At 62.7% G+C, this 16,203-nt stretch overlaps 1 protein-coding gene across 2 annotated transcripts; it reads right to left on the bottom strand.

Moving 5' to 3' along the window:
- Nucleotides 1-191: 191 nt before the first annotated feature.
- On the bottom strand, nucleotides 192-13,153 carry POLRMT (RNA polymerase mitochondrial). 2 transcript variants are annotated; one of them, XM_088018418.1, is made up of 21 exons: nucleotides 13,051-13,153; nucleotides 12,421-12,519; nucleotides 9,330-9,940; nucleotides 6,912-7,042; nucleotides 6,603-6,795; nucleotides 5,750-5,902; nucleotides 5,396-5,560; nucleotides 5,147-5,317; nucleotides 4,716-4,940; nucleotides 3,769-4,557; nucleotides 3,287-3,409; nucleotides 2,900-3,022; nucleotides 2,478-2,657; nucleotides 2,177-2,263; nucleotides 1,981-2,094; nucleotides 1,851-1,903; nucleotides 1,627-1,725; nucleotides 855-927; nucleotides 574-665; nucleotides 410-480; nucleotides 192-326 (listed from the first exon to the last, which is right to left on the bottom strand). In XM_088018418.1, exons 1-21 carry the CDS (start codon nucleotides 13,136-13,138, stop codon nucleotides 277-279), a joined length of 3,690 nt encoding a protein of 1,229 aa, XP_087874544.1. In that variant the 5' UTR covers nucleotides 13,139-13,153; the 3' UTR covers nucleotides 192-276. The 2 variants fall into 2 exon arrangements, with proteins under 2 accessions (XP_087874544.1, XP_087874546.1); XM_088018420.1 differs by having other exon boundaries at nucleotides 5,750-5,899.
- Between the last annotated feature and the right edge of the window lie 3,050 nt (nucleotides 13,154-16,203).

The following is a 16,203-nucleotide window of genomic DNA, read 5'->3' as shown; positions in this document are numbered from 1 at the left end:
GGCCGCCGTTGAGATGAATGTACTGATGAGCCGAGGCAGCAGCGCCCCCACCGCGCTCCACGCCCCTAACCCCCACACCCCCATTCCGCGCAATAAACGACAGCATTGGCGTCCAGCCTGCAGGCCTCTGATTGCTTGGCGCTAGGTCCCAGGTGGTCAGGCGCCCCGAGACCGGCGGAAGACGCTCGATCCCACGGGTGGCAACAAAGCTTTATTTACACTCCGGTACACACTGCCCGCTGCGCCTGGCTGCGGACCTGGCTGGGGACCGCTGTGTCAGCTGAAGAAGTAAGTGGAGTGCTTCACCTGCTCCAGGTCGAAGGCCCCTGCAGAGCAGAGCAGACACCGTGCAGCAGGTTGGCGGCAGGACCCCACGCCCAGCGCCCACGCAGGCGATCCCTGCTCCCACCTGTCTTCGGCACGGACTTCAGCGTGTCCTGCAGCTTGCCAATCCACACGTTCTTGGAGTGCTTGGGGGACCTGCAGCCGAGGGCAGGGTGGGGGTGAGGCCGAGTGGGGCAGGGAGGGGTGGTCCTGGCCACAGGGGGGGCGGGGGGTGGGGGGGTACTTCACCTGGTGCCGGAACAGAATCGCTTCACCAGGAACCTGGACAGGTTGTGCAGGATGGGCTGGCTATGCAGGCGGACAAACTGCTCCCGGCACACCTGCGGGGGGGGGGGGGGGGGGGGGAGAGCTAGGCCCTGGGGGGAGGGGCGAGACTGGGCCTCGGAGGTCAGGCAGGGTCACCACCCACCTGCCCAACCCTGAACTGATGGCTCGACCGAGGCCAAGGGCCACGGGATCAAGGGTGCCCGCTGCCATCTGGGGGGGGGGTGAGCGCAGGGTAGCAGCACCTGGTTCATGACCTCCACGTCAGCCGCGTGGGTCCAGAAGCAGTCGTGCACAGAGACAAAGGTCAGGCCTTTCCTGCCATCGGGGGAGGGTAGCCCGTGAGGGGGGCTGCCCTTCGCGGTGCACTCCCCGCTCCTGCCCCTTCCCAGCCCCCCACCCGTGTGTCCCAGCCACTGTGTCATGCTCAGCACATGGATGGAAAGTTCTCCTCTTAGGAAGAAAGCTCTTTGTCTCATGTCATTCCCCACACCCCTGCCCCCAGTTGCTGCAGCTGATACTGCCCCCCCTCCCCCACAGGGGGTGGACACAGAACACGTCCCTGAACCCTGGCTCCTCTCTAAAAGAACTATCCATGCCCTACTGCCATGCTTAGGGGCCCCTCAGGGGCTCAGAACAGAAATCCAGACACCTAGCCGCCCCACCCCCGGCCCAAGTTCTATCAGAACTGGCCACATGGTATGCTGCTGGCACTCCCTTCTCACTCAGAGCAACCACCCCTCCCTCCCAGGCCCAGCCAGCTGCTTCGCCACCACGCACACCTCAGGGCCTTTGCACGTGCTCACACAGTCCTTTTCTGGGCAGCAGTTCCAACAACCCACAGGGCTGGGGTCCTCACCTGCTGTAGGCCTCTGCCCTGGCCCCCTGACCCTGTCTGACCTGGCCTCCCAACCCGCCTTTGCCACTCTCTGGGTCCCCTGTGCGTCCCGAACACCCTGAACAGGGCCTGCATGCAAGAGATGACGAACAGAGCTGGGTGGACTGTGCCCGGCCCACCTGTAGCAGTGCAGAGCCGTGAGCATCATATGCGAAGAATCCAGCGAGTGGATGAAGTTGGGGGGGAAGCCATTCTTCTGCTTCAGTGTGTTAGGCTTCCTGGGGAGGAGGAAGGACTCAGGTGCCTCCACCCTGGCCTGACCTGGGGGCAGCCCCTGGCCCATATGCCCTCCCTCGGCCCAGGCATGCCCCCCGCCTGGCCCAGCACCCCCACCGGCACTCACTGGCTGGTGTCCCCACTCTGGCTGAAGGTGAGGCTCTGGATCCCACCGCTGATCTGCAGGGTTGGGGTGGGGAGGGTCAAGAGTCCCACCATGACACAGCGTGGGGGCGGTGGGGTGGGGCCACACATACCAACACCTTGGAGTCCTGGTGGTAGGGCTGGATGATGGGGATGCCCAGGGGTGTGACCCATTCCACAGCCGAGCCCGTGTGGGCGATGAGCCGGGCGCTCTCCGTCAGCCAGTGCTGTGGACGCAGGGCACGGGGCTCAGGGCAGGGCCCGGTCAGGGGCAGCCTGCTGGGCCTGGGGAAGGGAGAGAGGACACACCTGGATGGCCCGAGTGCCCGAGAACATCTCCTGGAGGCTGTTGAACACCTGGCGCACCAGGTAGTGAGAGGCCTCCCACACGAACTCCTGCAGTGGTGCGAGGTGGCAGTCAGAGCCAGGGCAGCCACCCCTCCCCATCCCCGCCCAGGCACCCGGAGGAGCGGTAGAACCGCCTTCCTCCTCGGGGTCCCTCAGGGGCCCCCCAGCAGCCGATGGTCGGGGGGAAGGGGGCGCGGTCGGGGGCCGGGGGGCATCCCCCCCGTATGGCGCAGGTAAAGCTGGCACGCATGACGCCGTGCACCTGGGGGAAGTTGCTGAGCTCCCGCAGGCGCTTCTCGATCTGCAGGCGGCCCCCGTAGCGGGTGACCCCATACACCACAGTCATCACCGTCTGCTTGACCACCTTGCGGCTGATGAAGCCCTCGAGCACCTGGGCTACCCGCACGCCCCGTTCGGCGTCCTGCCTGCGGAACACCTCCACCTGGGCAGGCGCTGGGGGTCAGCGGGCAGGTGCGTGGAACCTGTCTCCCACCCAGCCCAGCAGCCCCACCATGAGGCCTCCCCAGTTCCCTCTTCTGACACCTCCCCCGGGAAGCCCACCCTGACTGCCCGGTCCGCCACAGAGGACAGAGCCCACGGGATCTGCACATCCAGGCGTTCACAGGATGGAGACCCCGCGTGGGCTGAGAAGGAGAACGGGGGTCAGGGGACTGTAGCACCCACCTGCGCAGCCACCCCACTGTATACATCCTGTGGCAGGTCAGAGGGCAGCAGGTTGACGGAGGCGGCCCCCACGCTGTCCCGGCCCAGGGCGGCATAGTGCTGCAGGCCGTTACAGGAGCCGTCCTGAGGAGGACGGGAGAGTGACCCCAGAGAACGAGCCGCTGCTGCAGGGTCCCCCAGTGCGCCGCTCAACCGCCAGCGCTGAGAGGCACGGAACATGCCCATACAAGAACACCACAAGGCTGGCCGCACCCATGGGGCTGGTCCCCACGCAGGGACACTGGCCGAACTCAAAGTAGGATCTACAGGGACTACGTGCCCCCACCACCTCCGGCCCAGCCCCCCAAGGGCCAGGCACACCCCACACCGGGGTCCCCAGCAGCTCACCTGGTGAACTGGAAAGTGAGAGACGTAAGCGGCAGGGTCGGGGGCGCGCACGGCCCGAGCAATCTCCATGCAGCAAGCCAGGGCCTGCCAGGGCTCATCCACCTCCATCCACCACTTCCGGCCCTGTGGGGAGGGGGCAGAGTGGGGCTCAGGCCAGCCTGGCTGGGGCTGGGACAGAGCCCCCCCGGGACGGCAGGGGTCGGGGGGCGACAGGAGCGACGGGCAGGCAGGGCGACGTGGGAGCAGCCCTGTGCGTGAGCCCCGGGCCCAGCCGTGGCATGGGGAAGGGTCTGGAGGAAGGGTCGGCCTGGGCTGGGAGGGAGCAAGGCCGCAGAGGGCGGGGGACAGTGAGGATGAGGCCAGGAGCCTGTGCCCAGGGGCAGACGGGAGGAAGGGGCCGGGGCAGCCGGTGCCGGGCACAGGCTGGGGGAGATGGACAGGCGAGGCACCAGGGCCCCGGCCAGCGCCCTCCGCGCCCCTACCGTCATGGGCCGGTCGGCAGAATCCAGGATGTCCTCCATCATCTCGTTGGCGAAGACCAGGCGTGCCTGCAGCGGCTCGTGCTTCTTGAGCCCAGTGAGGTTGACCAGGTGGATCTTGAGCCAGTCAAGGCCGTGGCGGCCAAGCGGACGGCCCTGGGCAAACTCCAGCAGGGCACGCGCCAGGTCGCTGCCCAGGTGGTTGAAGTGGGGCGGGCAGGGGTAGGTGCGGCCGCGGAAATCCATGTTGTGAGGCAGCCAGAAGACACGGTGCCGGAGGTGCTGGGCCAGCGAAAGGCGGTACAGGGCGTCGGAGCGCAGGCTGTGCATCTCCCGCGCCACCTTCAGGCAGCGGGCCAGCTCCCGCCGCACCTTGGCCTTGTGGGTGGGTGAGGCGCCGGGCGGCAGGCGGCCCTCGGGCGGCCGGGGTGCCTCGGAGGGTGGGGCCGGCACACCCAGGCGCGGGCAGCCCTTGGCGGTGAAGAGCTCCAGGACCAGGTCCAGCACGCGCCCGTTGACCCGCCAGGCGCAGTTGCCCAGCTGTGTGAGGGCGTCCAGGGCACCGTGCAGCTCGGCAGGGGGGCAGCTGTCCAGCAGGCGCTGGTGCTGCATGGTGCCCTCGAGCGAGCGCATGAGCTTGGTGGGGCTCAGCAGGAAGGCACCCGTGTGCGGCGACGTCCAGGGGAGCGGCGGGCACAACATGGGCACCTCGGCCGCTTCAAAGGTCAGCGTGCGCTCTGCGGCCGTCGCCAGGAGCTCCGTGAAGGCAGGGTGTGGCTTCAGGATCCCGATCTGGGGGTGAGGCAGGCAAAGATGGCTCCAGGGGCCGATCACCCCAGACGACACACAGCGAGTGGGCAGAAAACCCCACCGGGGTCCGGCAGTCCCCACACCACCCGGAGCCCCCAGCCCCATCTCTCAGGGGCCCAAGGCCTCCCAAAGCGGCCCACCTGGCGGAAGCTGCGGAAGGAGTACACGTGGTAGAGCACGGGGATGAGCGTGCAGGGGCCCTGCGGGGCGGCCACGCTGCCGGGCATCCGCACGGCCTCCACCAGCAACTCGGCAAGCTTCTTGCCCAACTGCACCAGCACGGGCAAGGGCCAGGGCTGCTCGTGGGGGGCCTCGGGCGCCCCCAGCGCCTCCCAGTACTGCCGTGGCAGGTGGGGCTTCTCCACCTGGGGGTGGGAGAGTGGGTCAGGGGGGGTGGGGGGGGCGGGGGTCTGAGCCCAGAGCCGACCACCCCCCGCCACCCCGCGGGCGGGAGCCAGTCGCAAAGCGGCAGGGCCTGGGGGCAAAGCCAGCTGCGCTCCAGGCCTCGGTCTCTGCACCTGGAAATGCCCCCGCGCCCCCTGCCCGCAGGGCCCCCGATCCCGGGCCTCACCTGGGTGTCGGAGGCCAGCAGGTGCAGGTAGCGGTGGTAACGCTGCCGGAGTGCCTGCACCTGGCTGCTCAGCTGCTTCCTGTGCACCGTGTGCCGGTTGAAGACACGCAGGCCCAGCTGCTGTGCCAGGGAGAGCAGCGACTCTCCCTGCGGGGGCAGCACCTGCAAGGTCTGGGGGCGGCACCGTGAGCCCCGGGCCCCCTGCCCCCCCTGCGTGCCCCCTGCCCCCCGCTGCCCCCCAGGCCCCACCTGCAGCAGCAGCTCGGCGAGCTCCTCCTCGGTGAGCACACACAGGTACGGGAAGATGGTGGAGCGGCCGGCACGGGCGGCGCGGGCCTCGCTGGCCTTCAGCTCCTGCAGCCCCAAGCTCAGCGCCTGCACCCACTCGGCACGCAGCTGCTTCAGGGTGTTCCGCTGCGGGGCACGGGAGTAGGCGTCACCACCACGCCCTCCAGGCCCTTGGGGCCGCCTCGCACACTTCCTGTGGTGCCAGGGGGGCACACGGCCTACACTGGCTCTAGGGAGGCCAGCGATGGGGCCGCAGTAGCTGCCCGCCCCCCCACTGCCCCCAGACCGGGGGTGTGATCCAGCCGTGTTCCTCACCGCCTGCAGGACCTCCTTGGTCAGCACCCGGGCCTTCTCCACGGATTCCACGGCCACGGTGGTGGCCATCTCCACGCCCAACTGCTGCTGGAAGAGGCTCTGTAACTTCTGCAGGGGCAGGTGCAGCTTCGGGTACGACACGGGGCCGCTCTGCTGGTGCGGACAGGCAGGCAGTGAAGCCCAGAGCGGCTGGTCCCCCTGCCCTTCCACGACCCCCCACCCCCCGTCGGCCCCAGCAAGGCCACACGGGAAAACCGCCCGTCCACGAGGCTGCCAGGACGCGATGCAAAGCAGCCTGTGACAGCCACGCTGGTCCAAGTGCCCAGCACTGGCCGGCCTCACTGGGCAGGGGCCAGGACAACCTGGGGAGACACGGTTCAAGTCCCTGCATGTGTCTTTTCTCTTTAAACTTGGAACTGTGTGAATGCGTGACCCGTCCAAAAACAGATCACTTAAAACAGCCCAACCCGACACACGGAGAATCACAAAGAGGCCCACACGGGGCAGGGGGACTCACGACCCCCAGAACGGATGGAGCCCCTCTGCCCACCTGCAGCTCTAGGCTGCCCGGGCTCAGGGCACTGACTGCCAGCTCTGCCTGGAATTGTTTCTCCAGGTGGGAGACTAACACCAGCCCAGCCGTGGCACCTTTCTTTAGAGTCAGGGCCCCGCTGGGAGCCAAGACTGGCTTGTCTGGCCTCTGAGGAGCAGGGAGGGCGTCCCTAGGAGGCGGGTGGCGATGAGAGAAAGAAAAGGAGGCGCCGAGGCCCGGGAGACCCCACAGGGCAGGGTGGTCCCAGCTCGTCCCCCACATGACACGGCCCCCCGCCTGTGGGTGTCAGGGCCCGCTCACCTTGGCGTAGATCTCCCTGAGCAGTGGTGAGGTGTTGACCTGGGGTGGGGGCCGCGGTGGCGGCGGCAGGCTGAAGGTGGGCTGGGCCTTGCGCACAGCCCTCAGGACCATGGCCTGCTCCTCCTGGCACAGTGGCATGCTGGTAAACAGCCCCTGCAGCTTCAGCCCGTCCCGGGCCATCTGGTCCAGACACCTGCGGGGGGCACACAGCAGGTGCAGACCCACCCAAGGGATGGGTTTCAGCGCCAGGTGGCCGGAGGGGCCCGGGGGAGGGGTCTAGCCCCCACAAGGGCCAGGCGGCCCACCCACCTCTGGATGGCGTCGGCATTCTGGCCCAGCCGTCCCATGCACTGCAGGGCGGCCGCGTAGGAGAACAGGTCTGGGGTGAGGCCAGCATCCTTCACCATGAAGAACACGTAAACCAGCTCTCTGAAGGAGCCCTGGGGAGACAAAGTTGGGGTGAGGGTCTGGGGGTGGCTGGCCTGCCCCTCGAGACCTCTCTCTGTGGCCAGTAGGTCAGGCAGGGAAAGGCTCGCTGGCCAGGACGTGTCCGTGCGCCCCCCGTGCAGTGACACCGCGGCAGGGTCGGGGGGAGGGCCTGGGCTCCTGAGGGGAGCCGTGGTAACACTTTTATCTCGTGGACGTGCACGAGCCCAGCCCCGCTACAAGAGGCTCTCCGGTGGGATCTGCAGAGAACCCGCTCTGCGTCCGGCGGTTTTCCGTTCTCTCTTGGTCCGCCTGCTTGGGGCTCAGCACGTCCCCGTCTCATGCGGGCACTGTGGCTCTCAGACCAGCAGGTGCCGTGCCGCCTTCCCGTCTCCATTCACGCCTGAGAAGTGGCCAATTCCCTCGCACGTGCCGCGGTTTAGGCGCGCTGCCGCAGAGCCTCTCAAGAAAGCGAGGCTCCAGAGCTCCCCACCCGCGGTCCTGCGGCCCTCATCCGAGGCCTGCTGTCGCGGCAGGGACCACAGCGCCGGCAAGAGGGCTCTGGGGGCTAGTCTCAACGACCCTGCATGGGCTGCCCTCCTCGTGGTCACCAGCCACGCGAGGTCGCTCTGTGGATGTTCAGCTCTACGAGGGGCCACACACGGCTGGTGCAGACGAGAAAGTTCTACCAGACGGCGCCAGTCTCGAATGAACACATCCATCCCACATGGGCAGAATCTTCGGTATTGCCATCAACACGAAAACACACCCTTCTAAAGTTCACGCGTTCTCTGGCCCTCGTCCTAAACACAGATGATGGTCAAAGACCTGAATTAGGTCCTTCAGTCTTCCCAAGAGTCAAGCAGCATTCCCTGCTTTACAGATGGGGAAACCAAGGCTCAGAGAGGAGTGAGCAGTGCGGGCCACACGGTGGGCACATGGCAGAAACAGGACTCAAACTTGGGTCTGGGTGACAGCCAAGCCCCACCACATACACGCGCCGCCCAGAAGCAATGACTTGCGAAGCCAATGATGGCCATTAAGTCCGTGCACAATACAGAAGAACGGGGCCTGGAGTGGGCTGACGAGTGACACCCCCAAATTCACATCTACCCAGACCCTCAGAATAGGGGGTCTACTGGGAAACAGGATCTTTGCCAACGTAACGAGTCAAGATGAGGCCATCTGCAGGAGAGTGTCTCATCGGTAAGGTGTCCGTGTGACCACGGAGGCAGATGGAGGGACGCGGCCACAGGCCAAGGATGGCAGGCACCCCCGGGGAGCTGGGAGAGGCAGGAACGACCCTCCACAGTGGGCGCGGCCCCAGCCACACTTGGATCTGGGACTGAAAGTAAATCCCTAGCACTTGAAGCCGCCCCGATGCCTGTCATTTGCCCCAAGGACCGCAGGAAGCTCATGCGTGGGCTCCTGGCAGGAATGTCCCGCTGTAACAGGGATCTTTGCTGGGGGACCGGGAGGCCTTGTGACCTTGGATGGGAGAACATGGCCCTTCTGTCTTCACTAACTCCCTAAATCTAGCACACCTCCCAGGGATGAGTGCGGGCAAGAAACTGCCTGTGACAGCCACCCGTGCACACGGGCCATCTCCGCCTCACATCGCGTCACGTCATAGTCCAACGCAGACGTGCAAGAGACGGTGGCTCCTGGGCCTGTCGCCCAGTCCGTGCGGGACGGTCTCCACCACGAGCCCACCCTCCTGTGCCCACACCTAGGTCTTCACACAACCCTCTCCTTCGCAGGCCTGCATGGTTCCTGCTGGCCCTGAAATAGGGCTGCAGGTGCAGGGGAGGGAGAAGGCAGGGTAGTTGGCCCCTCACGAGCACACGGACGTAACACTGTCCCGAACAATCAGAAAAGACGACACCGCAGGGGAAATTAAGAAAACTTGGAAAGACACGGGATGCAGCTAAAGCAGAGCCCAGAGGGAAGCTTGCGGCCACGAACGCCTGTGTTTAAGAAAGAAGGATCGCGACAAAAAACCTAACCCTCCACCTCAGGAAACTAAAGCATCAAAGTCACGGTGTCGAGGAAGGGGGGACGCCAGAAGGTACGGAAGCCCCAGCCGAGGAGTCAGAAGGAGAAACGCTAAAACGTTAGCAGCATTTCTTCCTTCTTTCTCGGTTGTTTGCAAAATTTCCGCTGAGGAACACACGTGATTTACGCTTGACAAGCCTGAGAATCGCTGAAATGGTAACAAGCAGCAAGACCAGGGCTGGCACCTAAGCGCCACTCGGGCCTTGACTCCCGCCAGGACGCCCCCCGTCCGGGGCCGCCGCTCACCTTGCGAGCCCAGCCGAGCATGACGGTGTTGTACATGGCTAGCGTGAGCCGCCGCTGCTGCCGGGACCGGCTGTGGAAGGTGACCAGCACGTGGTGGGCGAGAGGCAGGTGGCCCGTGAGCAGGCAGCACTCAAAGAAGGCCAGGAGCCTCTGCTGCTGGATCTCCCGCCGCACAGAGGCGCTCTCAGCCTTGGGGGCCTGCTCGGCCTCATGGCTCAGCTTCCGCGGGGCCTCCTGCAGCAGCCGCGTCAGCCGCTCTTCCCAGTCGCTCTGGGGGGCCCCGTGCTCCCAGTGCGGCAGGCAGCTGGCCAGCTGGGCGTCCAGCAGGCGGGGCACCACCCGCAGCCTGTGCTCACAAGCCAGCTGCTGGGCTCGCACCTGCAGCTTCACCTCCAGCCGCTGCTTGCGCTTCTGCATCGCAAACTTCTCCTTGTCCAGTTTCTGGGCCCAGCGGCCACTGAGCTCCGCAGCAATGTCCTCGGGCCCCGTCTGGGCCTTCCCGGGTGGCTGGAAGCCGCCAGATGCTGGGAGTCGTCGAGCCATGCCGACCCTCTTCACCGTTACCTCTGACACACACTCGGCCTGCAGCTGCCGCACCCGCGCCTCAAGCACTGTGGGGGCAAAGGGCAAGGATGTCGGGGGGTGGGGGTCTCCATTCAAGCCCCAATCTCCCCAGCCCCTGCTGTGCTGGCGGGGCAGGGGGGGGGGCGGCTGGTCTCACCAGCTCTTGAGGCTTCAGCTTTATGTATTTGATGACAACTCCCTCATGTCCCCCGATTTTCAGGCACACACACCCTACCAACCTGATCAGCATCTCTCTGTCTGAGCCTCTCAAACTCAACTTCCCCAACAAGCTCCTGGTGTCCCCCCAAAACCTGCTCCTCCACGTCTGTCACTGGCAGTGCTGTCCTTGCACGTGCTCAGCCAGAAACCCCAGGGTCATCTAGGCCTCTCTCCCTCCACATCCAGGCTGTCAGCACACCCTCAGGGGTGTGCCTCTGCCTTCAAAATCTATCCAGGTGCCTGGATGCCCCCTGCTCTCACCTCCTCCCACTCTCCCCCACATTGATCACTCTGGGCAGCCACAATGGCCTCAGGGCCTTTGCACATGCTGTTCCTGATGGGTGTGGCTACGTGGTTGGGGACAAGGTGACCCTGAGTTTTCTGCGGAGCTGTGGTTCTGTGGCTAGCCTTGTGCCACGATGACTTTACAGATCATGGGGGTCCCCAGATCAGCACACGACCTTGTTCTGCCTTTCTGCTTGAAATGCCTTATTTCACATACACGTCGATTGATTAATGCCGAACCCACAGCCGACAGCACTGTAGCTCACTCCTGCACAGCCGCATATTTTCTCCAAAAGGCACCTCACAGCCTTCTTGGGCTTAGAACACTAGAAAGCACCACCACGCTTGGGGGCCGTTTTAAACAGCAAAATCACCAACAAAAGCACAAAAATGCAAAAAGCGGGCGCCCGGTGGCTCAGTAAGTTGAGAGTCCAAATCTTGAGTTCAGTTCAGGTCAGGATCTCAGGGGCGTGAGATCGAGCCCCGCCCGTGCTGTAGGGCTCTGGCGCTCAGCACGGAGTCTGCTTGAGGTCCTCTCCCTCTGCCCCTGCCCCTCCCCGTCCCATTCCCACGCTCTCCCTCTAAAAAACAAATTCAGATTTAAATTAAAAACAACAGCGCGGCACCGAACATACCTCGGAAAGGACAGTTGTTTACAGTATGCGTGAAACAAGAGAACAGTGTGTCACCCGGTTCAACACCACTGGGGGTGGGCATGTCCAACCACTCAAACGTCGCCTGCTGCTCTGCATGTGTCTACAAGTAACTACTAGAGTACCTGAGCACTGATTTCAGGTACGAGGTTACGAGTCAACTTTGCAAATACAACTGCGGACCGACTGTACCTGCCCACGCCCCTCCCACTGGACTTCACCTGACTTGAGAACTGGCCTCACACAGCAAGGGCTCAACAAAAATTTGCTGAAATAAAGTGGAAAGACAGGGTGACCTTGGCCCCTGGAGTGCACCAACACCCAGGACACGCGTTTTGGAATACACACATCGAAGACCATACCCTGGAGCAGGGCTGTGGGCACAGGTTTTTCTCCCGGAGGCGGCAACATCAGAGCTGACCTGGCGGCCACAGCTCCTTCTGGCTGAAAAGGCAGGCAAAGGCCACAGGGATCTGTGTCCTCAGCTGGGGGGGGGGGGGGGGGAGGGGGTGTCTATTCTATGTGAGAGGAAACAGTTGGAGAGTTTTAGACTGGAGAGTGACACGATGTGATTTAGACTTCCAGCACCTTCTTACAGTTGAATGATAATAACATCTGGGCTTTGGGGCGCCTGGGTGGCTCAGTCGTTAAGCGTCTGCCTTCGGCTCGGGTCATGGTCCCAGGGTCCTGGGATCGAGCCCCGCATCGGGCTCCCTGCTCCGCGGGAAGCCTGCTTCTCCCTCTCCCGCTCCCCCTGCTTGTGTGCCCTCTCTCGCTGTGTCTCTCTCTGTCAAATAAATAAAATCTTTAAAAAAAAATAAAAAAAATAAATATCTTCTGGGCTTTGCTTTAAAATAATTGAGTGGTGGGTAAGAAAGGAAAGGCTGCTGTTGAGGGTGGTGGTACTTCACTTCGGCATGTTTGGAATTTCCTGAAATAAAGTTCTCCTTTTTACAGGCTACCCCACCCCACCCCTGGGTGCTGGCGGGGAAGCGGGACATGCTGGACATGGTCTGGAAGCCCCATGCCCCCACCTCCCCTGGAGGTGCTAGGACTGAGCTGTCCTTCCCAGGTTAGGAAAAGGGGGGGACCCCTACTAGGCCCCTTCAGGTGCCCAAGCCCAGACACGAGTCAGTTCAGGGTTCGAAGCCCGGCTGTGCCTGAGCAGCTGCATGTAGCCCTGGCCCAGCCTCTCCAGCCTCAACGGTCTCGCGTGGACAGCAGGAGCGCCTGCCGGGTTTGGGGAAGGGGTAAACACTGCCTGAGCCTCCTGCCGTCGTCCTCACGGTACCCTGTTCTACAGCAGACATCCTGCAGGGGGCAGCGGGGAGCGGGGCTTCAGGCGCCAAGCCCCGGGGGTCTGGACTCACCCTCCAGCAGCTCCGCGTGGCCCCAGTCCTTCCGGCGGTCTTGCTCACAGGGGTTGGCAGAGGAGCTCCTTCTGCGGCCCCAGACGCCACTGAGAGCCCCTGTGGGTGACAAAGGGAGGCTGCGGGGGGCAGAAGGAGGCCCGCGCCTAGGGGGGTGGGAGGTCCTCCAATGAGCGGAAACAGCAGGACCCGGGGGCAAAAGAGCCCTACGCTCGGTGGAAACTGTCAGCGGTCACGGGCCTCACACTGGAAAGGAACCAAGAGGTCAAAGGTGAAGGGGACCTCAGAGCAAGGAAAAATTGGCTGTGGGACCGAAGATAACGGGTTCCTCGAACTAAAGGTGTAGTGAGTTCAAAGGTCAAAGACCCTAAATCTCAAATAAGGGTTCAGGGGACTCCAAAAGAAACCAGGACTCCGACGTCAAAGTGCTCTGCCGGTCCCCGTCCGGAGACTGGCCCACCGGCGAGTGAAAGCGGGGTCCAGTCAGTGGGTTCCCCAAAACCAGAACCCCACAGGGCAAGGGCCAAAGGGAGGGGGCGGCTGCATCTGACGGCCTAGAAGACGAAGGTCACGGCCGCGGGGAGACGGGGCAGCGGCCGCGGCGTCTACCCCGGGCCTCCCCCGCGTTACCTTCCTCCGCCAGAGGGCCGGGCCGGCCCGCCGGCCACAGGGCCCTCCGGAGACCGGACGCGCCGTGGCCCCAGCGCAGCGCCGACATGCCGCTCGCCGCCCGCTGCACCGCCCGCACTGCGCCTGCGCCGCCCGCGCCTGCCGGGAGTTGTAGTTCCGCAGCCTACGGCGGCTTCGAAGGGACCTCGCGGCGGGAGAAGGCCGCCGAAACCACAATTCCCAGAGAGCAGCGGGGCCCCGGAGGCTCGGAGGCATGCGCCGAAGGAGCCCTCTAATTGGCTCTTCCCGCTGTCAAGGAGGGGCGGGACAGAGCCGTTGCTTGGGTAACCCGCGTGACTCTAAGCCCTCTTTGGGAGGAGCAGGAAGCCAAGTTTGTTTTTTTCTTAAAGGAATGGTCGCCAAATACTTAGGACGACGTTCTGCAATTTAGCGGATTTTCACTGCTCCAACGTCGACTTTGGGGCGGGAGCTATGTATCGCGGAGGAAGCCGAGGTCGGGAGATGTCGATCCCCAACATTAGGGGGACCGCCGTGCCCCAAAACCAGGGACAGTTGGGCCGTCGCCTTTCCGGGACATCTCCCTCGGCCACGCCCTCCGGCCTCAGTTTCCCCACTAGTCAGCTCTCAGGCTCCCAAGGACAGGAGCAGAGCGGGCGCCTAGAGCACACGAACCTACTGAATTGATTGGATGACAAATGGAATGAGAAATCCCTGGAGCCTGGAGGTTCCCAGCCCTGGTCTTCAGGGTGACCCCACTCCGGCGTTAGAGTCAGACCTGGAAGGCACTGGGGAAACTGAGGCCGGGGGAGGGGCGCATCTGCTGGCATGGGAAGGACGAGAAGAAAAATATCAGGAGTAACTGTGTTCCAGGCAGCGTTCACAGCAAGTGCAAAGGCCCCGCGGCAGAGTCAAGGGTGGATAGCTGGAGGAACTTGAGCAGAGCTGGAGTTAGGGAGAGGAAGCAGAGACAAAGCTAGAGGGGCTCTTGGGCCAGACCACAGCGGGCCTTAGGGGCCTGGGCTCAAGCTGCCACCTGCCCTCAGATACTCCAACTTGGTTACCCCATTAGCCCAGAGTGGAAGCTGGACCTGTGCTCTGGAAGGGCCAGCCTCCTGGGCCTGGAGGCTTCTTGACAGCACATTCCAGACGCAGCTGCCCACGCGGGCCTGTGCATTATGATTCCACCGGCTGGGAATGTTTTCAACAGACTGCAGCGTCCTCTCAAACCTGCCCCAGCCCACTCCAAGCTGCCCTGGGGGCCTCGACTTCAGATCTGACTCACACCTGGGAGTGCCTTCCTGGCCCTGGGGGCTGAATCAGTTGGACCTGGTCTCTCAAGACCTAGAGACACCCCCTCAAACCCTTGTAGCCTGGCAGAGCCAGGAACCTGGGATGGAAGGCAACACTTTGGAGTTCCTTGTGCCTCCGTTCCCTCTTCCTTTCCTTGGGAATAGATGCCCTCAACCAGTATTTCCCCAAGAGCCGGGTTCCAGGAACTTCGCAGTGAGAAAGTTATTCTTTCTGCTTCTGCTCGAACACGGAAGGTCTCACTCCATACCCGCCAACCTCAGCTCTCTGGCTGCACTGCTGTCCATCTGAGGATCTGTCACGTGGCTCTCTCCTCGCAGCGTTTCCTGTTATGGCTTATTGTCATCCTGTCAGTGTGTGGCTCTGGTTTTCCACTCCTGATGGTGAGATCAAGTTTCCTTGTAAAACGTAAGCAAGAAAAATGGGAATAACACACCAGACTGGTGGACAGAGGTGTGATTAAATGGGAAACACAGCACCAGAGGTTGGAGTTTGGGCGACACCCGTGTTTCAGAAACTGCTTGCTTATGTCCGGTTCTCACCCAAAATGTTTTGTCCGATTCTTGCCCTGAGACGTTCACATGAACCTGGGCTGTGCCCATGTCGAGAAAGGCAAGGATCTCTAGATGGAAGGCGAGGATACCGGATTCTAGGGATTGCCTAGGTAGTCAGTTACCACAGACCAGGGGGCCTGGGTGGCACAGTCGGTTTCCACTCACGTCATGATCTCGCGGTCGTGGGCCGAGCCCTGCGTTGGGGCTCCACGCTCAGTGGGGAGTCTGCTTGAGATTCTCTGTCTCCTCCCCCTGCTCGCTCACTCTCTCTCTCTTTCTCTCTAAAAATAAATAAATACATCTTAAAAAAAATGAATTGCCACACACCTCATACCTCCAACAACAGAAATGTGTTCTTACATTTCTGGAGACCAACCCGACGGTCACCCAGTGTCAGTATCCGTGGGCTGAAAGCAAGGGGTTGCAGGGCTGCACTCCCACCGGAAGCTCCAGGCGGAGGGTCGTTCCTGCCGCCTCCAGTTTCTGCGGGCTCCAGGCGTCCCTCGGTGTGGAGCTGCGCCCTGTCCGAGCTCCACCTCCGTGGTCACGTGGCAAATTTCCCTGTGTTTCTCTCTTATAAGGACACGTGTGACATTACCTGGGGCCCTACTAGGATGGTTTCCTCATCCGATGATCTGAATTTAATTGTATCTACCAAGCCTCCCAACAAGGTAAAATTCACAGGTTCCTGAGATGAGAATGTGGACATATCTTTGGGGGCCGTTATTCAGCTGATCAGAGACTACCCTGGGTTTGTGACAAGCGGAAAAAGCTATTGTAGGGCTCTGTGGGGACAGCAGGGCCGCCTGACCATGGATGGTGGATTGGATCGCAGCTTGGATATGACCGAAGACCTTGCCTGCAGGAAATATGTCCACGTGTTTAGAGGTGAAGTGGTACCATCTCTGCGGCTTATTCTCAGATATCCGCTTACATAAAAAGATTACCTGGTGCATTTTTCGAGGTATGATGTCAGCAGTGCACACGTCAGGAATACAGCTCAATTTTCACAAATCTGCACACAGGTGTTCCCAAAAAAATGCCCAGCCCCCGACACCCCCTCACACCTCTCATCGCTGGCCCCCAGGGTGATACGCCCATCCTGACGCCTCACACCGGCGTAGTTGGTTTTGCCCATCGTAGACTGTGACATAAATGGACCTCCTCTGTGTCAAGCTGCTTCTACTCAGCATCCTGTCTGAGACTCGTCCACGTTGTTGGTTCCTGGACACAGAATTCCCTGGTGGGAATTTGCTACGGTGTATTTACCCATCCTCCTGCTGATGGAGAG

This window comes from Eumetopias jubatus, unplaced genomic scaffold (assembly GCF_037043125.1).
Source record: "Eumetopias jubatus isolate StellerSeaLion01/CBP00866 unplaced genomic scaffold, mEumJub1_p1.0 scaffold_1, whole genome shotgun sequence".
NCBI classification, from domain to species: Eukaryota; Metazoa; Chordata; class Mammalia; order Carnivora; family Otariidae; genus Eumetopias; species Eumetopias jubatus.
Note: the sequence above shows the minus strand (reverse complement) of the source record. Positions and strands in the feature narration are given on the sequence as shown.